Below are 23842 nucleotides of genomic sequence, written 5' to 3'. Positions count from 1 at the left end.
GCCCTTCTCCCCTCCTTTGAGCCCCAGGAAATTCGGGATTCATGCTGGGGCTCTGCCCTGCTTGTAAAGCCTCTCCATGGGGAGCTGCAATGGATGGGACGTGCAGGACTCAGAGCTTGGGAGACCCAGATTTTTCCAGCTCCTCATGAACCATCAGCTCTCTGAACAACCAGATGATCTTTGAAGATTTAAATAAGACTTTTTTTTTTAATTAACCTTCACTTTTGGGGTGTTCAGCATGAAGGTAAAAATCCTTTATCGATGGCAATGTTGCACTTTGGGTTGGGGTGGCTGTGCTGGCTGTGGTGATTCCCATGGGAATTCACGGTGAGTCTGCAGATCCACGGTCACCCACCAAACAGGGAAACACCCCGGGGAAGCCACCAAGGCTCGTATGTATCTTTTAGGATAGTGGGAACACAACAAACCCTGTTTCCTCCTTGCCCTTTGGAAGTTGACTGTTACTCATTTTTCTTACTTATCCGTAGTGAAGAGCCTTTCAAAATTGTATTGTATTGTGATAAAGGAAGTGCACGCTGGGTTTTTCCAGAGTATCTGCTGGAAACCAAAGGCTGGAGCTGGAAATCTGTTTGCAGTAAACTTCAGTCACGAAATCAATCCCATTTACACCCTGTTAACTGGGCGTGTGTGTGCCTGGGATCCGAATCTGGGCTGGGAGCACTTGCTGCAAATTAGGAGCAGATTGGATTAATGGGTTTGTCTCCTTAATATATTGTGTGGTTTCTTTTCCCTTTGGGGGGAAAAATGATTGGAGTAAATCACTGCTGATTTTGGGAATATTCTGTGGTGTTTTCTTTGACTCAGTCAGGCAGAGAGATAATTAATGGTGGAGTTGTGAAGCTGCTTATAAATTGAAATATAAATCCAGCTCAGAGCAGGGATGCAGGATTGGAGGAGTTGTCCTTTTGGATGAGATACTGGAAATTTGGGCCTGTTTATGGTTGATATTATAATGATGTTATAATTCTTATAATAATTCTTGAGAAAAATATGTTGAGAACAACCTCCCCTCCCTGCCAGTACCTGATCTTTCAAAAAACTTGACTTTCTGAAGGTTCTCTTTTGCCCTGCGTGATCTTTATGCTGTTGGCAATGACCTCCTTGCTACTCCAAGTGCCAGTTTGAGCTTGAATGAGCAACTTGGAAAACAATTCCTGTGTTTTAATGCCATTCTGATGATTGTTGTTACTGCACTGAAACCAAAAGTGGTTAAGCCAGGCTGAATCCTGCGGCTGCTTCGTTTTCCTGCACCTCAGACCAGCCCACGAGAGGGAAGAACATCCCACAGGGCCAGTGTAGCTCTGTGTAATTTAGTGTTGTGACAGATACACAATTCCATTGCAGCCCAAACAGCTGTAACTGCACCAAAGACCTGGAAGAAACCAAAAGACCGGACCCAAGCCACCGAGGAGGTGACGGAGGCGGAGACAGAGGTAAGAGGGGCCCGTGATCCTGCTTTCTCCAGATTTAATGGGGATGTTGCTCTCTTGGAACTGTGTTCTAGAGATGTTGCTTCCTCGTTGTCTCACAGGATCCAGGGCAGAGTTTTGGGGAGGAACTGGGATATTCCTCAGCATCCTTTAGATAACAGGGTTTAGTCTGTTCCCTGTTAAAGCTCTTCAGTTTTCTTTGGTTTTGCCTAATTTAGTGACTCAGAGAATTATAGAATCCCAGAGTGGTTTGGGTTGGAAGGGACCTTAAATACATGGGCAGGGACACCTTCCACTAGGAGGTTCCAGTAGGCTTCCAGCAGCCTCCCAGTGTTCGGGAACACTGCTGTCCTTCAGTGAAGGGTGGGTTTGAATCCCTCAGCACTGCCCCGTTTGGGTCCCAGGCCACCGTCCTGACACGGGGCAGGTTCTACTGCACAGGGATGTCATGGCCAAAGGTTGGTTTTCCTGATGACCAGCTGATGGAGAAGCTGAGAAAGGAAAATGTTGAAGTTCTCGGGCAAAACCACCTCAAGAGTAATTCAGATGAGTAAAGAGAATCCCCCTCGGTGCCGTTGCAGTGGGGATGTCTCAGGAAGGAGCTCTTTCCTTAATATCCTGGGTCAAACTGGGGTTAGAATCAATCAGAGAGAGAGGAAGAGAGTAAAAATGTGAAAGTTCAGACTGCCCGGTCCATGGGTAAAACTGATGTTGGCCTGATATGATGCGGAGGAGAGCAAAGGGCATCCCTGGGGCTGCACCAGCAGGTTCATCTCCTGTGCTTTCCTCATCCTTCATTGCAGGAGTCGTGTCTCCTGCCCCACCCAGGAATTCCACCAGTGCAGATTTTTCAGAGAATTCCCTTTAAAAATCTGCAAAAATAATGGTAGGCTGTGGTGCCCTCAGGTGGGGAGGGGGAAGGATCGGGAGCCTCCTCAGTGAAGTTTTTCCTTTGTTCAGTGCTTGGATGTGCTGGGATTTCTCCCAGGGGAAACGCGTTCCGACGCCTCCTCCGTCTGAGTGCACAATCAGGCTGTGTCCTTGGAGAGCTCTAAAATTAACAGCCAGGGATACTATTGCTGTTTTTCCTGAAACCGAGATGCTGGAATTGTGGCTGTACCTTCCTCAGTGGGATCTGCTCCGGTTAACAACAGGCATATAAAGGAAGGATCCCCCGAAAGAGCCCCTCTACCATCCCTTTACCATGGATGGTAGGAGAGGAGGAAAGCAGGGTTGTCTTTCCAGGCTGTGATTTCTCATGGCTTAACAGTTCCTCCCATCCAATCCCTTGGGAATTTCATGGGCAACACTGAGTCTTTCCAGTTGCAGTGTTAGTTTTCGGGGGGTTATCCATGGGAATGAGCTGATAAATCACCTGGTGGCTCTTGTGGTGTTCCCCATCCCTGTGTGAGATGCATCTGTGTTCCTGCTGCACCCAGAAATGCCGTGTGGATTGGCCAAGAGCCGTTTCGCGTGCGTTGGGTTTGTCGGGGTGTTTTCAACAAACCTCTGCCTCTGTCTGTGCTCCAGCCTAAAGAAGAGGAGGAACCTTCAGGAGACAAAGTACTTGAATCTGACCAGGAGAAAATGAACCATGGGCCTCAACTGGAGAGGGAGCCCTCGGAGCTGAAGGCAGCGAAGGCCGTGGAGGAGAACGGGGAGCAGGAGGCAGAGCCTGTGCGGAACGGGGCCGAGAGCGTCTCCGAGGGCGAGGGCACCGAGCCACACTCCGGCTGCACAGAGACCCCCAGCGAGGGGCCCGTGTACCAGTACAAACCAGGTAAGTCCTGCTTCCCTCCTGGCCTTTCTACCTCCCTCCTTTGAGGGCTGGTGACACCCCGTGTGTCGTCCCCACAGATGGGTGGAAGGGGGTTCAGTGTTCACCGTGTCCAGCTCTGCCAGGATGCACTAACCAACAGGCCCTGAGGGACCTTCTGGGGCAGCACAAGGGGAAAATTGATTTTTCTCTTGCTGTTCGTGAAGAGGAGAAGAGAAAATCCCCAGTTCCTTGAATTTATTGTGGGTGTTGGCTGCAGCACCGCGGAAATGGCGGTGAGTTGGTTCCTGTGACCGACGGCTGAGAACCACCCAAGGAATTCCATATAAATTCCATAAATAATTCCATTATTTCAGATGTACCTCTGAAATCAGACATGTGAAAGTGCTCGCTGGGTCCTAAATATGAATATGTGTGTTCATAGAGATTTCACTTCCTGGCTGAACATTTGCAAGGATCTTTAGATTTCCAGAAGAGTAAGGAAAAGAAACAATTTATGGTTTTCAATCCAGGTTCTGTCCAGCTCTATCCCACCAATTAGGATATAGTGTATCTAAGGGGTGTTTTGTTATTTATGAAGATAATTTATAGACCTGAACCTCAGTTAATTCACCTCATTAAGAGAGACCTCGACAGTCAGTTGCTGCCAATTTTTAAGCCGTTTCTTATTCAGATGAAGCTCCTTCCAAATAAATTACTTATTTTTTAGGAGCCCAGAAATTAAAGAGTATAATAATAATAAGGAAGGACCTGGAGAGCCTGGTGGACCAGGCACTGGACAAGGAGCAGCACCATTAAGGGATTACACCAGGGTGGTTATTTCTGCACCACTTTGTTCTGACAAAGACCTTGATTGCTTTGGTTTTATTAATTCAGGATGATCATATCGTTGGGAGGAAACACAGAGGCCTCCTGGTAGTTCAGCACACACTGAGGGTACCTGAGCAGTTCATTAGCCAAGCACTTCCTGGAGTTAATCCATAATTCATCAGCTGTCTCTCCCCAACACCTGATGCAGTCAGAACAGTCCCAGTTGGATCTGGATGTCCTTTCACTCAGCTGGAGGGGTTGGAAAAGCAACACACGTTGGACTTGTGTAATAATCTTCGATTTCAGCCCTGCTCTTTCTAAAAAGGGGAATTTTTGCCCTTTGAAGGAATTGTGCGTTTGATCCTGGTCTCTCCTGCGTTGGAGATCCTTCCTGTGACACTGCCCAGCTGGTCTTCACGTTGAAACAGCTCATTGAGAACTTTACAGGAGAAGGAAACTACACATAAACTGTTGTTGCTGTCAGAGCTTTTCCATGATAAATGGGCAGTGTGGCACAGTGGACAGGCCAGGAATTCCAGCTGGGATGCAGCTACCCAGGCAAACCACTCCTGCCCCCCTTTATCCCAAAGCTCTGCAGAAATAAAACTACACAAAGAGCCAAAATTCGTAATTCCTTCTCTGTATTTTCATTCCCAGTTGTTAAAACCCATCATTGGAATAAGTCCCTGTTTGTGGCCTCTGCGAGGATGTGCATGGTGAGATCCCAGGGACCCAAAGCCAATGGACAGGGAGTGAAATAAGGAAATAATAAGTATCTGAAGGGCTGGGTAAATGCTGAGCCCTCTGGCATCAACGAGATCCAAAGGCAGCACCTCCTACGGATGTTTTCCTTCAGATAAAACATGTTTTCTTCCCTAATTTCAAACAAACTGTGTGGCCAGTGCTGAAAACCCCGTCTCCAGGCCACCAGCTGCTGATTTGTCATGTAGGTTTTAGGATTTAGGATTCTCCACACCCAGAAAGCCCTCCAGAAAATGGGTGGAAGGTTGGAATTCTGGGATTATGGCCTGTGGTTGTGTTTTCTTGTTTGCCCCGTTATCTCCAGCCTGGGTTGTTCACAGCTCCGTGTTTTCACGTTTTCAAAGGATATTTTTGTTCCATGCAGTGCTCTCCTTGACTGTGTGTATATCACTCCCTTTTACACTGCTTTAACTTCTACATTTTCACCCAAAATCTGGGAATTGTCCCTGGTTCGTCATATCCCGCAGGAGAGTGAGAACTGGAATTAATGGGTTAGGACTGGAATTAGTGCCCAGATGGTGTGTGGTTGCTCTGGACCTGGCTCTCCGCTCCCCATTGTTTATGTCCCTTTAATGCCGTGTATATTCCCCTCCTCACACTGGAAATAAATCACAATTTCCCAGGCAGCTGTACGACCTCTTCCCTTCGGATTTACCGGAGCCACGCCTGGGTTTGTCTCCTGGGAATCTCAGGGCCTTTCTCTCCCTATAGAGCAGTGGAAGCCCCTGGACCCAGAGGGGAAGAAGCAGTACGACCGGGAATTCCTGCTGGATATCCAGTTCATGCCGGCCTGTATCCAGAAGCCGGAGGGGCTCCCTCCCATCAGCGACGTGGTGCTCGACAAGGTGAGAGGAGAGCCCATAAAACAGGTACGTGCAGGGCTTGATAGAAATAAAGATCCCTAATGCATGGATCCCCTGTGCTTGGACCCTTTCCATGCAGGCTTTTGGTGGGAAAGGCAAATCGTTGGTCACACCACACAGTTCTTCAGACAGAGGTGTTGGTGCCTAATGAGTGTGCACAGCTGATCAAAAACCAAAGTGCTTTTAATGGGCTTTGTCTGAGTTAAGTTATACCAGGCTGTTATTAAAATTTAAAATGCTGCAGCCACGAAGAGCTATGGATCCAAACAAGGCCAGTGGCTCGTATCAGATCAGTTCAATGGTTAAAAAGCAGAGAGAAGCTTTTGGGTGAACTCTTTTTTTGATCTGAAGCAGTTGTGTCACTGTTTATGAGCTGATCTAATAAAAGATCTTTAAGACCTCGATTCCCAGGCAGTTTTGTGACTTCCCTGCAGCCTCATTCCAGAGCTGATTGTCTCTGCTGTAGGTCTGGGCTTGGGATTTCAGTGCTGACACCAAGGCCTTCTGCTTTCATTAGAGCTGGGGAGTTCATTGGTTTTGATGTACCACTAAATTTGCTCTTGAGATTCCAGGATACAGGTGATCCTCCTGTGCAGAAACATTTCCACTCTGAGTTTCATACCCAGGAAAATTGTAAAACACAGCTTTGTTCCCAGAATTGTTTCATCCACCTCCTAGTTCCCTGTGATTGCTTCTCACTACCCTGTCTGTGTTTGAGTCCTTGACTCGGTTGCCCATTTGCCTTTTTAGCCCAAAAGCCACTGGTTTGAGGAAAGGTGGCAGCTTTGTCATCCTGAACCAAGGCAGGCCCATGTTCTTGCCTCTTATCTTCCATAATTCCTGCTCAACCTTGAAACGTTTCTGAACTCCAGCTCTTCCCTCAGTAGTCCCTCTGCATATAGAAGATGTATTTGAAATTCAGTGCTCATTTTTAGTGTTAAGTGTGGATGCATAAAACTTCCACAGTTCGTTATAAGCTTTAATTTGGATATTAAATACGCCTGTTATGGTTTATCAGAGGTGGGCTCTAGGTGACAGGACCTTTGGTAGCTCAGCACCCTGAGCAGCCCTGTCTGTGTGCTCTGTCCACGGTGCAGGTCAACCAGCCGAAATTGCCGCTGCGAACGCTGGACCCCCGGATCCTGCCACGAGGCCCAGACTTCACCCCAGCCTTTGCTGACTTTGGGAGGCAAGCCCCCGGGGGAAGAAACGTGTCTGGAAGTGTGAGTTTACCCCAACTTGCTCCTTTAAAAACTGGCGTTAACACCGATGAAGTCCATCCTCAGGCTTTCGGGCCTCTCCCGCTGCGCCGGTGGCTCTGGTTTTGGCAGGATGAATGCAGGGGTGAGGTTTGCTTGGCTGACTAAGTTTAGGCACATTAGAGACCGTTGTGGATGTTTGTCACTGGTACGTATTGGCTTGGTCTCCTTCCCTTTTCCCCGTGTGAGGGGTGGAGGTGTTTCCACCCCAGGACCCGTCGGTCGCGGGTGCGGTCGTGCCGTCGTCGTACAACAACCCGGCATCTGCGTGTCCTTGGGGGAGGCTGTGCCACAAAACACACCAACAGAGCGAACAGATTTTACTAACACAAAAAATGCACACGGTTCCTGTGTGTTCTTGCTTTCTTTGTGCTTCCGTGTGTTGCTGCAGTCACTTCATTCCTTGTTTTCTTGCCTTTTCTTTCGTTTTTTCTTCTTTTCCCTGTGTCTGGCTGTGCCCACATCCTGAAATCCCTCTCTGAATTCGTCACTCTTGCCTTTGCCATCTCTTTTCTTGGGGCACAGGTGCCCCCAGCATGTGCCACCCCAGAGGACAGACACCGACTCCATTGGGGGCAATCATTGGTTTTCATCTCTTAAGATACATCCAGTGTATCCATCCAGATGTGTCTAATGACACAGCCATCCTTGGTCTTTCAAACCTGCTGGTTTCAGAAGAGTTCTCTGAATCACCCTGACTTCCAAGTGTGCAGGTTTCCAGGAGTCAAACCTGGTGATTTTAACTCAGTGTAACATCTTTGGTTCAGGAGCAGTGTCATGGCTGGCGCCTCGTTCCGGGGTGTCTTGGAGTAGCTTCAGTGCTGTGGTTTCTCTTGAGCACCATCTGGTCTACAAAACCCCCTGAGGTCGACAGTGCTTCCCACATTTAGGACTTGCAGGTTGTCCTGAGGTGCCTTCTCTGCCGTCCCGTGCTGAGTGTCCCGAGCCGCTCGGTGTCGTGGTAACGTCGCTGTCGCTCTTTCTCTCTCCGCAGGCCTGCAAAGTGCAGAGCAACCCTGGATTGCCCTCCCTGGCTCGGTGCGGGCCCCCAGCATGCCCTCTCTTGGTCTCGCCTCACCCACCATTGAGGAACCTGCCGATAGGGGTAAGCCAAATCCCCCCCTCTCCCCCAGCCTTTGCACCTTTTTGTAGAGTTGCCTTTTTCCCCCCAACGCCCACTGTTGATAAAGAACGACTGGCAGAAAACTTTACAAAAAGGTGCAACCTTGTTTAAAAAAAAACCGAAACCAGACTTGCATTGTACCCCTCTAGGCAGTCTTCAGTGGTGGGTGGGACATCACCAGCTGAGGGCATGCTGGGACGTTGGCCTGAGCGGGATCCGCGAGGGTCTGCACTTTGCAGACCTGTGGAAAGGGGGAGAAAAGGTAAGTCCCGCTTACCCCGTTCATTTGGAGCATTCAGCACATAACATACATCTCACATTTGCGCCTTTGCAGAGCAGAGCCTCTCCTTGCCTTGTTCTGGAGGAGGGCTGGAAGGTGACCTTGTTCAGCCAGCCTGTCCTATGACGCCGGCGGTTGTAGGATCAGAGGGTTCGCAGCCCCCAGCAATCCCAGACGTTTCCCTGGCATGGCAAACCCTGCGTGTGCTGCCTGTCCCTGGCCATCCCACCTCTGCAAGGCCATGCCCATGATCCATCCAATCCACTGCCTCTTCCTTGCCCCGAAATAACGTGGAGCAGCTCGGCGCTAACCAGCTTCCGGCACGTTGAGAATCTTTTGTGTTGCTTCCTTGGCTTTTGTCTTTATTTCCTTCTTTTCGCTTCAACGTGTTGTGTGAGTGTTTTTGGCACTAACAAATGTCGCATCAGGTGGCACAGGGGGTGTAATTGCACAGAAGCAGAATCCAGCTGGAAGGGCTTTTTGGTGTAGGCAAGACGTTGGGTGAGGAGATGCAAACAGATAAATTGGAGAGGAGAGGAGAGGACAGGTCAGTCCTCGTGCCTGTGGCAGGATGAGTCTGCTTTGTCCTTCCTGAGAGGTGATGGAAACTCGAGTCACCTCAATTCTTGTGCTTCTTGGAAAGCAGAGCCTCTCCCAGCATTGAAGCTCAATTTTATCTTCTCCCTCAAAGCCTCTTGTGGAGGGAGAAGTGATTCTTTAATTCCTTGGATGTTTTAAAGCATTTCCGTGACTTGTGGCCTGAGTGGGAGCTCCAGGTCGGGCTGTGCTGCTCTGAGTCTTTGGCTCCTCTGCAGGAGTCTTGTCCCTTTTCTTTCTGCTTTCCTTTCCCCTCTCTTCATCCAAAGACAAGTAATGGAGTTTAACGCAGGAACACTTGGTAACTGCTCCGTGCCGTTGGTGGGAAAGGTTATCCCAGTGCAAGTGCCCCAGAACCATCTTTATTTACATGGCCTGGGGTACAGAAGGCCAGGCCTGAGCCCAGGCACCTCTTGAACTTGCTGCCATGTAAATCTGGAACCAAAACCCCAGATTTTTTCTCTTAAAGGTTTGATCCATTTTATTACACATTCAAAGGAAGCTGCTGTTCACCGATTCAAAACCTAATCGAACAGTTTGAACCGAGTGTATTCACAGATATTGAAAACATAGAACCTCAAGGAAAGTCCTGGTTCTGTTGATGCACTGAAAGGTCTGGTCTTGAAGGCAGTTGGATGTGAGGAGGTTGTGACACGTGGCAGGCTGGTACTCAGGAGGTGCACAGGTGCTCCATGCATCCCTCAGTTTTCCCACACTCACCTCCTTCAGGGAGGGCCCTTTACTCTAAAAGGGAACATTTGCATGGACCCTTCCCCAAGGAAGCTCCGGCCTCTGCAGCTCCGTCCCCGCGCGTTACACCCCGACACGCTCGGGAGGTCCTTCAGCCCAGAACTGCCTCTGTGCCGGACATGGGGTGGCTGCAGGTCACCTCTCCTTGGCTTTACCCCTGTCCCTGGGGGCAGTAAGCCCAAAGGTTTGGATTTGCAGGGCACCCTCCCAGCCTGGCTCTGGTTTCCGGGCTGCCTGCCTGGCAGGAGGTGTTGATGAGCTGCTGTTGCGTTACCGTCTGGTTTTTCAGCTGGAGGGAAGTTTCTTCTCTCCACGTTTGTGGCGTGGTCAGAACCTGGGCAGCAGAACTGTGTGAAGAGGTGCAGCAGCAGAGGGGGGTTGGGAAGGTGGGGCTGTGCTCAGGCTTTGCTGTGCCCTACCAGTGCCGACCAAGGGCTCGGGGCGGGAGCCGACAGGGGCCGTAGGGAGAGAGCGGCGGCTGCTTCAGGAACGTGCCCCACACACAAAAGCTGGGGAAGGCTCCCTGTTCTCCCTGTCTTGTTCCACTGTTGATTTCTCAGGAGCAATCAACTGGTGTGGTTGCCTTCCAAGCAGTTGAGGGTTGGATTTGATGACCTTGGAGGTCTTTTCCAACCTTAATGATGCTGTGAACTATGGCCGTGCCCAAAGGAGCTTGAATGTTCTGCTGGGTTATTTGTGTGTGTGCCAGGGGATCTGAACAGGGCTCTTCCTGGGTGGTGGGGCAGCAGGGTGACACGCTGCTCCACGTAGCCCTGTCCCAGGCATTGCCTTGGCATACAGAGCATGTCATGGCATGAGGGTGTTGTCTTCTGACATCTTCCTCTGTTGCTGTTCTCCCACAAGGAAGCCCAGACAAGAGCTCCAGCAGTGACCGTGTTCATTCGCACACACTTACCTTGTGAAAGGCAAGTGGTTCAACTCACACATCCCACTCCTGCCTTGAAGGAGGATTTTGCTTTTTAATAACACAAACCCAGGTTTGGGGCTGATCTATGACATAAGAGGCACCAGCCAAGAGCCTTTTCCTCCTCTTCAGTGAAGCTCTTGGAATAACCAGGATGCTTTGGCCTCTCTGGTGCTCGTTGAATGCCTTTGTTGAGCAGAGCAGTGTTTGAAATGGCCCATCTTCCACGAGGGGCTGCCTGCTGCCCTCTGAGGAGACGAATTACCGCCGTGGGAAGTACCGGGTTTGATAATGGAGTTTTGTTGTTGTGTTAGTTTGTACCTTGAGGTTGGACATCTCTGATAAATGAGCTCAGAAATCTGAAGGAATGTGGGGGGGAGAACACTATCCTGCCAGCACCTTGTACCTTTAGTCCTTAATGAGAAGCCCTCAGATGATGAAGAGGGGGTTTGGGGGCATCTTGGGCTCTACCACTTGTAGAACTGGTGAAAAACTCCCCAGTTTTGGCAGTTGTTGTGCCTGGTTTGTCCGGGAGGAGCGTCACTTTCCACAGGACTGCAGAGGCACTTGGGGCGGTTTCAAAGCACTGTGCTCCCCACCCTTCTGTGAAACCACACAGAGTTTGTCCTACATCTGTTAGGATCCATATTTAGACAAGGCAGGAGCTGCGCTGGTGCTCCTCCAGAGTGATTTATGTAATTCCCATCTCAGAATGGCTCCGTTGGAAGCAATCGCCAGTAAAACTCAACGTTTCTGGCAGAGAATACAGAAATGCTGATTTATCGTAGTCTGATTGCCTGGGATGGCACATTTGAAATACACCTGTGAGGACTTAGTCCTTACACACACTTTGCTGTGGTGTCTCAGTTCTGCAGTTCCTGGTTTCCCAGAGGCCGTGTTGGCCCGTTGGGTTCAGTCCTGTCCCACTGTAGCAGCGTCCGGAGCGTCGCTGAGTGAGGTGGGCAGCATCATCCCATATCTGCTTTGGGAAAAGCTGCCCGAGAGAAGCGTGTTTGGTGTCTCCATGTTCCCTCTGACCACCCTGGAGCAGTGTGTTGGGTTTGAGGGACTCCTCAGAGTCCCAGAGGAGGTGCTGGTGGTCGGTGGTGCTGTCGGAGGGTGTTGACATAAGCCCAGAGTGTGTTATCCAGGAGTGAGTTTAAAAGGGGATATAACAAGGAATGTTTTTGTCCTAGTTGTTGAATGTTGGACCGAGGAGATCTCAGCCGGGCCAGAGGAGGGAGCCCAGGAAGATCATCACTGTGTGTGTGAAGGAGGATGTCCACCTGAAGAAGGCGGAGAATGCCTGGAAGCCGAGCCTGAAGAGGGAAAACCAAACCGAGGACCCGGAAAATGTCAAAACCCAGGTGAGAGCTTTGGTGGGCACATCTGAGGGTACAGCACCCTTCCCCAGGGCGATGGGGGTAACCTGCCTTCAGCCTTGTGTCACACACTGCAAAAGAGCAAGGAATTCCAACTGGAATCCCAGCTTTCCCCTCCCTTGATGGTATTTTTTGTGTGTTTATCCTTGACCTGGAGTTTAAATGCCAGTCCTGTATGTTAAACTGGGAACACCAGACAACCTACTACCTCTCTTCCAGGACTGCTTTTCTATTGCTGTTTTACTGGAATATTTCTGTCCCCATCCTAAAGCAAACAGCCTCACACTTCCAGCACAGAACTTACTTTTCATCCCCTTTTAGACCATGCATCTTCTCTGAACTTCACCAAGACTGAGGTTCCTCTGTAAAATCCCTCAGTTGGTCCTGCCCAGCCCAGCAAGCACCATCTGAAGCTCCCTCTGTCCTTCTCCCCCTCCTCTCCTCTGAGGGACAGTCGCTCTGGGCAGAAGTGTTTGTCTGGTGGTCAGGCTTGTAATTTGTAGGATAAGTTGGGATGGTCTGGAAGGACACTGGAATTCTATTCTTGGAGCTAATGGTAGCATTGTCCTAATTATCATCCTGGAAAGGAAAAAACAAAATGCCTTAACCTGAGTATAGAAGTGGTTGAAGGAGTCAGAAGCTGCTCCCTGTTGATTTCTATCTCATGGATTAAATTGATATCAAGAAGAACATTTCTGACAGGAAGGGCTTTGTGCCTCTGTTGCACTTGAAAAAAGCACTTGGGAGTTTCCAAAAATCCTTCCCCACAGCCGTGGCCTTTGGTAGCCGAGTGAGAACTGGGGCTGGGCTGTGCAGAAGTGTGTGGTGTGTAACTCAGCTTCCCGGGCATCCCTGTGGGACACCTCCATCCATTCCCCTGGGACCTGCATCCTGGCTCGTTCCTGGAAGCCCCTGACCCCTTTGTGCCTGACCTGGCAGTTCTTGTGTCGTGCAGGAGCTGTTCCGCAAGGTACGAAGCATCTTGAACAAGCTGACGCCCCAGATGTTCAACCAGCTCATGAAGCAGGTGACAGACCTGACGGTGGACACGGAGGAGAGGCTGAAAGGAGTCATTGACCTGGTCTTTGAGAAGGCCATCGACGAGCCCAGCTTCTCCGTGGCCTACGCCAACATGTGCCGGTGCCTGGTGACGGTAAGAGCCGCCCAATCCAGGGAAACGCCTCTGTGTGGTGAACCCCTGGAGCTGCTGGGCAGGGACAGGAATGTGGGGAGAGACTCAGTTTCTGAGTGTGAAGGAGATGAACTAACGCTGCATTTCTGGTCGTTGGCCGTGCCCGGGGCAGAGGGGGGATGTGTTTGGAGCTGAGGACTCTTCGCTCTGCCTGGTCGCGAGATGTGACGAGTCACGCTGGGGAGGTTCAGGGAATCATGGAATGGTTCATCATGGCTCATCCAGTCCCACCTGTGCTTTTTACCCCACATTAGGTTAATCCTGGGAAAATCCGGGCTGGAAACACCAACTATGTCTGTCTCTGTGCTTTTGGGGGTTCAGGGTGCTTTCGTGTAGGATGCTCAGCTTGGTGGGTGTCTTCTAGTTTGGGGGAGCAGCTGGGTGTAAGAGCTGCAGGAGGAGAGAGTGGGGAAGGCATAATGTGGCTTCAAATGCCAATTAACACTATTAATTTTAATAATTATCTAACCCTGGAAGCAGTTAGATTTCATAAGGCACAAGATAGGAGAGATGAATGAATTAGTTTTAATATTTGTGCACTTAAGAAGGACTAGAAACAGCCTTCAAGTCTTTTTTTTTTCCAACAAGAAAAGGAAAGAATGAAAAGTCCATTCCAATTTTATCAGGTACACGTGCAAAGGGAAGATTGCAGCACAAATCCTGAGTGTAGTCAGGACTAGGTCTGCCTTTAGAGCCACCCCTCATGCTGCTGGTTTGCAGGGGATTCACAGAATCATCTCATGGAATCCCAGGATGGTTTGGGTTGGGAGGAACCTTAAAGCCCGTCCAGTGCCACCCGTGCCATGGGCAGGGACACCTTCCACCCTCCCAGGCTGCTCCAACCTGGCTTTGGACACTCCCAGGGATGGGGCAGCCACAGCTTCTCTGGGCAACCTGTGCCAGGGCCTCCCCCCTTCAGTGTCTCTCGTTTCCAAGGGACCCCAAGGTGCCAAGCCAGGCTGTCGCCATTCCCAGATGGTGAATTTGGGACAAAATAACCCTTTTTCTTGCAGCGAAGGCTCGAGTCTTCAGCACATAACAGGAGTGTTTTTTAAGCAGTGGGTGTTTCTGAGGGATCCTGTGGATGGAAATGTAATCCATCCCCGGGTGGAGGTGGTGTCAGCCAAGTTTGGAGTGTGACTTTACATCTGCAGTGTAAAACTCTGCTGGAAATCATGACGTGAGGCTTCACTTCCACAGCCTCGTGGAGCGCTGGGGCTCAGGAGGAAGAGCATAATAAAATGTTATGGGTGGCTTACAGGAACTTTACTCCTCTGTGGAGTTTATCCCAATTTCTGCTGATGTTTTTCTTCCTTCCCCTGCAGCTGAAGGTGCCCATGGCAGACAAACCCGGGAGCACAGTAAATTTCCGCAAGTTGCTGTTAAATCGCTGCCAGAAGGAATTTGAAAAGGACAAGGCTGACGACGACGTCTTTGAAAAGAAGCAGAAAGAACTCGAAGCTGCCACCACTGTAAGTGGTATTTTTCCCCATAAATCTCAGAGCTCACTCAGAAAATTACTTCCTTTTGAGACAGCAGTCGATTTGGGGGGAATTTTGGGGTGGATGGAGAGTTTGTTTCTGTCATTGTGGCTGAGGATAATAAAAAATATTTGCCTTGATAGCGGGTTTTTACCGGCATACTTCAGGGCTTTAGGAGAAAAAGAGTAAACAGTGACTCTAAACTGGATCTTGTGCAGAGTTCTGTGCTCTGGGACCGTGGTTTTACAGGGCTGTTCTGCTGTTTTGCAGCCAGAGGAGAAGACGCGGCTTCACGACGAGCTGGAAGAGGCCAAGGACAAAGCCCGGCGGAGATCCATCGGGAATATCAAGTTCATTGGGGAGCTGTTCAAGCTGAAGATGCTGACAGAGGCCATCATGCACGACTGTGTGGTGAAGCTGCTCAAGAACCACGACGAGGAGTCCCTCGAGTGCCTTTGCCGCCTGCTCACGACCATCGGCAAGGACCTGGACTTCGAGAAGGCAAAGGTGGGGCAGGAGCAGGAGCAAGGGATGAGGCTCCCTGGGCAGGGCTGGAAAGATGGGTGTGGAGTGTTTTTGTTTGAGGATTTGGTTTTCCTTCAGGAATTTCCAGGCAGCGTGAGGAATTCATCCGCTCTGCTGTGGCTGTTTCATCATGACCTGGCCTCGCTCCCTGCTCTGTAATAGATTCTGTGTTGTTTCCAACAGTGCTCTCCAGTTGTTGTTTCCAAAGATTTCATCCAAACACAAAGTCCAGAAGTGCTCAACACTTATATTTTCCAGATTGGATGTGCCTCTTTACTTGTAGTTCCCAAAACATTAATACTTAAGAGTTGTCTCTGCATCACTGAAAGTTTATGTTACCTACAAAATCCACCATTTAATTGTGTTGGTCAGTTTAAATCTAAAAAACCCTCATTAACTGGTCCAAACCCCGACCTGAGCCTTGGGGGTGCCTTTATTTTGTGTCATCCTTGTCTCCAGCTGGGCTGGGCTGGGGCAGCTGCTCTGTAGCAGCAGCACTCCCATGTCCTCCTCCCCATTTTCCAGCACATGTGTCTGGAGCACGGAAGATTACACACTCCGTGAGCTTCTCTTGGCACAATCTGCTTCTCCTTTGCAAAAACCAGGCTTGGGATGAAAACCTCGAGGGTTTTGCCAGAAATCAGTGGGACTCAGCTCTGGAAACAAACGGAGCTAATTGTGTTCAGCTGCCCCAGGCAGGGAGTTCCCTCTTCACGTGCTGGATCTCAGGGATCATGGGGGGTCAATCCTGAGCCTTAAGGGGAAGCACTTCCCCAAAGTGTTCTTTGAGCTCTGACCAAAACAGTGAAGTTTGTCAGCAGTCCCAGGCTGACCCCCCTGTGCTGTGAACACAGCACTGTTACCGACACCGGTGTGACAGTGCCAGAAACAGGGATTGAATTCCCATCTGCTTTGGGAACAAAACAGGGGCTGACTTGTAAGCTGAGGTCGGGCTGGATGAGGCCTGGATGCTGTTCTGGTCTTTTTGAGTACTGTAAAAGGCAACATTTTGGGGCTCTGTCAGATCCTGGACTCTCGAGCTGTGGCACAGTGGAGCAGGGGAGTTATTCTAGATGCTGTGTCCTGTCTTTGGGATCTCTTATTTCTGTCAAGACTGAGTGAGAATCCTTGTTAATGGGGTAGACATTTTATTACGTGTTTTTATTGAACCTGAAGTGTTATTCATTGCTTTAATTAAAACTTCTGAACAAAGGCCACTGGAAATATTTCCCCGTCATTCCCAGCTTTGGAAACATTTGCTCTCAGAGCTGGAACTTTCCAAAGCAAGGCCAGAACCAAATTTTAATGAGGTTTTTCTTGTTTGTTTAACTACAAGGGCAAGGTTTTTAGTGAAGGGAATGGGAAACACTTTAGAAAACTGCCCTGAAACACTTTAGAAAACAACCCAAGTCCTCATTTGGGAAAAAAGCTTTTTGGAGCCTGACGAGCCAAATTTAGACCTGACAGAGGCTTCTCTAATGATACAGTTTCATGGCTTAGTATGAACTGATTGGGATTCCATCACATCATGATTTTTTGGATGAAAAGTGGTTGTGGGATTTTATCCTTCAGTGCAGCCTGTTAAACTGCTCTTGCTGGGATTTGTGGTGCTGCTGCTCAGCCTGGCCCAGCTCAGACAGCTGGGGAGTGAACCATGGAATGGTGTGACCAGGGTTAGTTTTGTACCCATTTAGTTCCCTGAGCCACTTTTTCTTGGGCTGGGGTGAGCACAGGGAGGAACTGAGATATATTTTCAATGGATGTAATGTTTACTGTGCACATGCAGAGGGTGTTGATTGTTTGGGTAATTAAAACCACAGGGAAGGTGTGTGCCCACACACTTGGGCCTCACTGCCTGCACATCCCACCTGGAAGGGGTGTGCAAGAGCCAGCAGTCACCTCTCTGGAGAGCAGCTCCATGTCCCCAGGAGTGCTGGAATGCAGGACCCACTGACTCCCCCTGAAGGAGTATTTTCATTTTCCTCCACAACACACTGATGCCGATGTTTTTCTTGTCCAGCCCCGCATGGACCAGTATTTTAATCAGATGGAGAAGATTGTGAAAGAGAGGAAAACCTCCTCAAGGATTCGGTTCATGCTCCAGGATGTGATAGACCTAAGGCTGGTAGGTGCCAACTGCATTGAATCATGGAATCCCAGGATGATTTGGGTTGGAGGGACCGTAAAACCTGTCCAGTCCCACCTCCTGCCATGGGCAGGGACACCTCCCACTAGCCCAGGTTGTTCCAAGCCCCCTCCAACCTGGCCTTGGACACTTCCAGGGCTGGGGCAGCCACAGCTTCTCTGGGCAACCTGTGCCAGGGCCTCCCCACCCTCCCAGCCAACATTTCCTTCCCAATATCCCATCTAATCCTGCCCTCTGGCAGTGGGAAGCCATTCCCTGTGTCCTGTCCCTCCATCCCTTGTCCCCAGTCCCTCTCCAGCTCTCCTGGAGCCCCTTTAGGCCCTGGAAGGGGCTCTCAGGTCTCCCTGGAGCCTTCTCTTCTCCAGGTGAACTTCCCCAGCTTTCCCAGCCTGTCATGTTCCCTTGCATGTCTGGGCTGGAAGAGCTCTCATCCAAGAGCAGGGATTTACAGCACAAGTGGGATGTTAGGGGGAGATCTGTGCTCCTTCTCCCAAAAATCTGACTGTTCAAGGACAGGAAATCTCTCCTTTGCCCTGAGGGTGCCTGTGGTCAGCACGAGTGCAGTGCAGGGTGAAGATGTGACCGTGTGTGGTACAAACCTTCCCAGCACCATTCATTTCCCCTCAGAGGAAGAGAAATCCTGTGTCAGCTCAGATTTGGCCAGCAGGCAGCCTGACCAAAGGCCTGAGAGGGTCTTGCTCAGAGCCCAAACAGCTGGTTTGGAGCTGGTTTGGGTTTTTTAAAGGCTGCAGTCACTGCTTTGGCTGCAGGGCCCATAATTACCCCCAGAGCCGTGCTGAGGCTGTAGCAGGATAGACCCAGTCTGGTTATTCCAGGCCTGGAAGGGTCTGGGCAGTGCATGGCTGAATGGGCACATCAGCAGGGGAAATGTTCTGTGCAGAGGCAGCTGCACCTCTCTCTGCAGGATTCCTGTCTCAGCCATCACCATCCCTGGAGTGGCAAAGCACCAGCTCCACATAAAATCAGTCACTTCTTGCTTTTTTATTTTCAGGGTTTCATTTTTTCCCTCAAGCTCGGAGGAAAGGCTCCAATAACTGTGTCAGTCATAAACAGAGAGTGACAGCAGCCTCCCTCTAGTCCTCCTCTCTCCTCTGAACCTAGAAAGAGTGGGAAGCTGGGAATGTGCAGCTGCTGGGGGTTCACATGGCTTGAATTCAGTCAGGTCTTCACTGCAGCCTCCATTCTCCAGCACAAGCTCTGTACCAGAGTACATCACTTTGGCCTCTGGTGCTGGAATAACCATGTCCCCAACGTGTCCCAGCTCCACAGAATTTCCCCAGCCCCTCTCAGACATGACAAGGGTGGGAGGATTGGGCCTTGTTTGTGATATTTGAATTCCCTGGAAGTTTCCTTGAGCACGTGTTTGCCTCTTCCCCAGTGCAACTGGGTGTCCAGGAGAGCAGACCAGGGCCCCAAGACCATCGAGCAGATCCATAAAGAAGCCAAGATTGAAGAGCAGGAAGAACAGAGGAAGGTACAACAACTCATGACCAAAGACAAGAGGAGACCAGGTAAAGTAAAAGCCACGTTGGCTGCTCATTTCACATCCAGTGGCCATAGAGGGAACCCCACAGAAAAGAGAACAATCTCTTGGGTTTGCTTTATTCCTGAATGTAGAGAGCAAAGAGAGTTGAGGCCTGATTATGGCAGAGGCTGGAGAGGGAACAGACTTGCCTTGGATTGGCTGTGGGGATTTTTCAGGGGCAAATCCCGTGGGTGAAAAGAACCAAGCACAAGCCAACAGTGCTGAAGTTTTCCATTCTTGCACACCCTGTTTGGTTTGTGACAGGCTGCCAGGAATCTGGGAAACAAGTTATTACACAGGAGTCAGATTTGCCATCCATTCTCGTGCACCACAGTCTCATTTCAGGGGAATAGCACTTAATTTGGAGAGTAACCATGTTGTCTTCAGCTGTTAAACTTGTGAGGTGCTGACTGTGCATGAAGGACTGTCTTGACATTACCTTAAACTGCTCCTGGCCCTTGGGCCTGGCACTGCCTGAAGATGAACTTGGAGTGACTGGGAAAATGAGCCCTGACACAGAGCAGGGCAAGGAGAAAGTCACCTTTGGGATTCTTTAGTACTGAGAATTGTCAAGTGAAAGCGCTGTGAAAACAGAGCATAAAGAAAATACATGTAGATTTTGTTTTAATTATCCTAAAAGTGGCATCAGGAGAAGGTGAGGAACCTGGGAGTGCCTGAGGGGTTCTTTGTCAGACCAAGCACTGCTGAAATGTGTGGAACAAGTGTGGTCAGGGAAGGCATTTCACAGAGCTCTGTGTCCAGAGCACAGGGAGATCCAACCAGGAACAGTCCCTACCAAAACCAGCCCTTAAAGTACTGAGAGCTTTTATGTCAAGGCTGTTTTGTAAGAATAAAGTCAGGCAGGCTGGTTGTGTCATCTTAGTGTGAAGAAAGGCTGCAAAAGACGTTCCTCAGCCCAGATGTGCCAGGTTGGTCCCTCTCCTTGGAGCCTGGAGCAGTGGGAGGAGCTGAGGGTGGTTGTGTTTGTTGCCTGCAGGTGTCCCACGGGTGGATGAAGGCGGTTGGAACACTGTGCAGGGGGCAAAGAACAGCAGAGTGCTGGACCCCACCAAGTTCCTTAAAATCACCAAGGTAGGTGCAGCACTGGGCTCCTTCAGAGCAGTAAAAATGCCAAGGTCTTGCCTTGCTGGATGTGCCCTCCAGGAGAGACTGGGACAGTGTGTACAGGGCAGAACTTGGGGCTGGGATGTTTTGAATCCCCAGAGTTAATACTGTGCATAAATAAAGCACAAGGGAAGGCTCTGTTATCTTCTGGATGTTCCTGTTCTGTTTGTTCTGAGGGAGAGGAGCGTGCAGACATTCTTCCTCAGGTTCACAGTGTCCTTCTGGTCGCCCAGTTCTTGTGGTTGGAAAATCTGCATTTCATTCAGTCGTGAGAACGTGAGTCAGGGTGACGTGGGAGATGGGGATGCAGCACATCCCTGGCTGTTACTGAGGGGTCTCAGCCACCTGTCTGATGGAATTCCTTGGCTGCCTCAAGTTCTCGAGCCCCTGTTCTGACACTGCTCCTCAATAAAAGGAGGAGGCCACGTCCAATATGAGGTGTCGCAGATGGCAGGATTGAAAGGACCAGGGAGAATGGGAAGAGCTGTGTCTCCTTTCAGAGTGTTTATGGACCTCTGTGGCCTGGTTACATCCCCCAGTATGTGATAAACTTTGAGAGCTATCTTCCAGAGGAGCATCTTCCTGTTATTTCACCATCAGAGTGGTGGGTTTGGGACATTTTGTCAGGCTGAAGGTTTAGGGAAGTTGGAGATTTCTCCTTTTTTAATCTTCAGAACAGGTCTGGGTTTTCTCACCAAGGAGAACTCTGGCCTTCACATAAATCAGGTGACTCCTAAACATTCCCTTGTCCCACTTAATGTCACTCTCCCTGAATTTTACACTCAGTGCCTGAATTCCTGCAAAGCTGTAAACCAGGACCTGGACAGACTACAGCCCTTCTGCAAATTCAATCAGTTTGTTCCTTCTGGAAGTCATAAAACAGACTCCAGATCTTCATTAGCAGGAGGGATTCAGCCTGTTCTGCCTGGGCTTTTCACCTGGGAAAAGCCCTTCTCCTCCGTTCCATGCAAATGGAGCTGGTTCCACAGCAGCTGCTTTGTTGGAAGGAGAGAGGAGCTCACCAGAGATCTGTGGGGTCACAACCTCCTGGTCAATAAATTCACCCACTGAGCACTGTAAAATCCACGTTCTGTCCTTGTCAGACACCACTTACCTCCAAGTTCTGTGACCTGTTGTCATCCTTCGCCCTCTGGATTCTGTTTGTTGCCCTTCAGATCCCCCCAAAAGCTGTGACTGGAGGGTTGAATGGACAGTGGAACTGGTTTGCACATCACAAACAAACTGAACGTCTTCCAGTTTCTGATATACTGAGCTTTTCCACCTTACTGAGCTTCAGAACTCCCAGGAAAAAAGCAGTTCCTGATCACTTGAATGTCAGTGTTTTTCACTGACCTTTGGAAGAGGCTCTTTGTGATACCCTTCGTTGTTGATGTCCTCTGTCTTTGGCCAGGGTTTGGTCTTCCAAAAATGTGTTAAAGTGTGTTTCGGTGTTCACAGAACAGGGATTGTTGCCAAAAAATACCCCATTTTTAATGAAACTGTACGATTTGCCCTTGTCATGGACCATCATGGTGTGTTTTACAGCCCACAATAGATGAGAAGATTCAGCTCGTGCCTAAAGCCCAGTTGGGCAGCTGGGGGAAGGGCAGCAGTGGTGGAGCCAAGGCAAGCGAGATGGGTAAGTTGGGATGGATCCTCACCCTGGGCTTTGCTGCCAGAGAGCAGGTCTGGGTGGGGTTCACAGAACCACAGAACCATGGAATAGCCTGAGCTGGAAAGGACCCACAGGGATCATCAAAGTCCAACTCCTGGCCCTGCACAAAACACCCCAATTTCCCAGCCTATGGCCAGGACACTGCTTGCCCTCCTCTGCACCCCAGGGTTGCAGCTAAACCTCTTGAAGTAGCAGACAGGGCTGTTTCTGTCCATAAGTCACAGAATCCCAGAATGGTTTGGGTTGGGAGGGACCTTAAAGCTCATCTCATTCCATGCCCTGCCATGGCCAGGGACACCTTCTGGTGTGGGGAAGGTCCAGGGGATCCTGTTCCACTTAGGGATCAGCTGTCCACATACAGCTCCCCAGCCCACGTCCCCAGCCACGTGTCCACAGAATCACAGAATATCCTGAGCTGGAAGGGACCCACAAGGAGCATCCAGTCCAGCCTCTGGCCCTGCACAGACACCCCAACAATCCCACCCTGTCCCTGAGAGCTTTGTCCAAACCCTCCTGGAGCTCTGGCAGCCTTGGTGCTGTGCCCACTGCCCTGGGGAGCCTGTTCAGTGCCAACCACCCTATGGGGAGAGGGGTGATCACCCCTTTTCCTGAGATCCAAACTAACCCTCCCTGGCACAGCTCCAGCCGTTCCCTGGGTCCTGTCACTGGGCACAGAGAGCAGAGGTCAGAGCTGCCCCTCGGGAGGAAGCTGCAGACCCCCAAGAGTCTCCTCCCCTCCCTGGGTGCCCTCCTGACAGTCAGGCTAAAGCAGGGCAGGACCAGCCTTTTCCCTGCAGTTCTCTCCCCACCCCTCCAACCCCAGCTGCTGTGTCACTTTGTGATGCCGAGGTGTCACCACTCCTGACCTCGTCGCTCTGCTCTGTTCTTTACAATCCCCAGACTCCTTGCGACCAAGTGCCACAAGTCTGAACAGGTTTTCTGCCCTGCAGCCTCCAGTCTCCCCCGTTTCTGCCTCATCCGCATCTTCCGAACTCGAATCCCGCAGGGCCTTAACGAGGTGAGTGCTGCTCTTGGCTGCCTCTGCATCTGCACTTGCACCTGCTGCTCTGCCTGCCAGCACTCAGAAAGAATTCCTTGCCTTTCCAGGAATGGCTGCGTCTGTTTTCCCCTCTGAGTTAACTTTAAACACGTGTGTATTTTAAAATATCGTGGGAGAGACGGGTGGAATTAATTTTTAAAGCCATTTCGATGAATGTTTTAGTTTCCACTTCACCCTTCAGCTAAGGGTGGTTGTTTATAACAGATTAAAAGCTCTTCAGATAAAACGTGGTAGTAAATAGGTTGGATTTAATGGCTGTGAATTCAGCCAGGTCAGCAGGTTTATTTATACAGAAAAACAGACCTAAAACCTTGCAGAAATGTGCTTAAAGCACCGTGTGTGACCCTTCCCATCAGGTGTGACTGACCTGGCCGTGCTCCCACATCCCACAGAAGGCTGCACAGCCTCTCTCACACCCTGATTCCATCAGGGCTGCAGCCACTCCAGCTTGTAGCATGAAACATGTATTAACCCTCAATAATTTATTAGCTCTAGACATGGTTTATAAATGTACAGTTCATTTAAAATGCCACTGGTTCTTCCTTCCAGTACACATGAGCTGCTGTAGTGTTTTCCTGGGTTGTGCCTCTAATCTTTTCCCTCCTATTTCACCTAAAACTTGGGCTTAACTGGAAATTGTTCTATTTTGGAATTGGTTTGCCCATCTTATTCATTAACACAATAATTAATAGGGCAGGTCCCTGTCACCTGTTGCTGGGAGCCTTCACTGTTTGGAAGGTATTTTTAAGTAAATGGCTAAAAAATAGAAGTCTCATGGAATCACAGAATGGTTTGTGTGGGAGGGACCTTAAAGACCATCCTGTTCCACCCCTGCCTTGGGCAGGGACACCTTCCACTAGCCCAGGTTGCTCCAAGCCCCCTCCAACCTGGCCTTGGACACTTCCAGGGCTGGGGCAGCCACAGCTTCTCTGGGCAACCTGTGCCAGGGCCTCCCCACCCTCACAGCCAGGAATTCCTTCCCAATATCCAATCTAAATATCTCATCCCAGTTCACAGTAGAACAGAGCCTTTACTCATAAACTCCACTGTTTCATGTGTCAGACAGGTGCTGTAGGGGCATCATTGCTTTTCCATGTGTTCTCTAGGAAGCGT

General features: G+C 50.0%; 1 protein-coding gene across 17 annotated transcripts in view; it reads left to right on the top strand.

Moving 5' to 3' along the window:
* Window positions 1-23842, top strand: part of EIF4G3 (eukaryotic translation initiation factor 4 gamma 3) — a 143077-nt gene that overhangs the window by 104863 nt on the left and 14372 nt on the right. For 16 of the 17 annotated variants that reach the window (XM_027711414.2, XM_027711416.2, XM_039385585.1 and 13 more), the window contains 14 exons: window positions 1366-1454; window positions 2982-3231; window positions 5512-5669; window positions 6761-6886; window positions 7917-8027; window positions 11794-11964; window positions 12935-13132; window positions 14497-14643; window positions 14923-15159; window positions 17198-17302; window positions 18723-18855; window positions 19867-19961; window positions 21540-21633; window positions 22570-22687. In XM_027711414.2, coding sequence (XP_027567215.1) covers window positions 1366-1454; window positions 2982-3231; window positions 5512-5669; window positions 6761-6886; window positions 7917-8027; window positions 11794-11964; window positions 12935-13132; window positions 14497-14643; window positions 14923-15159; window positions 17198-17302; window positions 18723-18855; window positions 19867-19961; window positions 21540-21633; window positions 22570-22687 — 2032 coding nt within the window. The remainder of the gene's footprint in view (window positions 1-1365; window positions 1455-2981; window positions 3232-5511; window positions 5670-6760; window positions 6887-7916; window positions 8028-11793; window positions 11965-12934; window positions 13133-14496; window positions 14644-14922; window positions 15160-17197; window positions 17303-18722; window positions 18856-19866; window positions 19962-21539; window positions 21634-22569; window positions 22688-23842) is intronic. The other variant, XM_027711411.2, reaches the window with a different exon arrangement.

The sequence above is a fragment of the Pipra filicauda genome, unplaced genomic scaffold (genome assembly GCF_003945595.2).
Source record: "Pipra filicauda isolate LSUMZ 115617 unplaced genomic scaffold, ASM394559v2 scaffold421_size600610_pilon, whole genome shotgun sequence".
Lineage (NCBI taxonomy): Eukaryota > Metazoa > Chordata > Aves > Passeriformes > Pipridae > Pipra > Pipra filicauda.
Note: the sequence above shows the minus strand (reverse complement) of the source record. Positions and strands in the feature narration are given on the sequence as shown.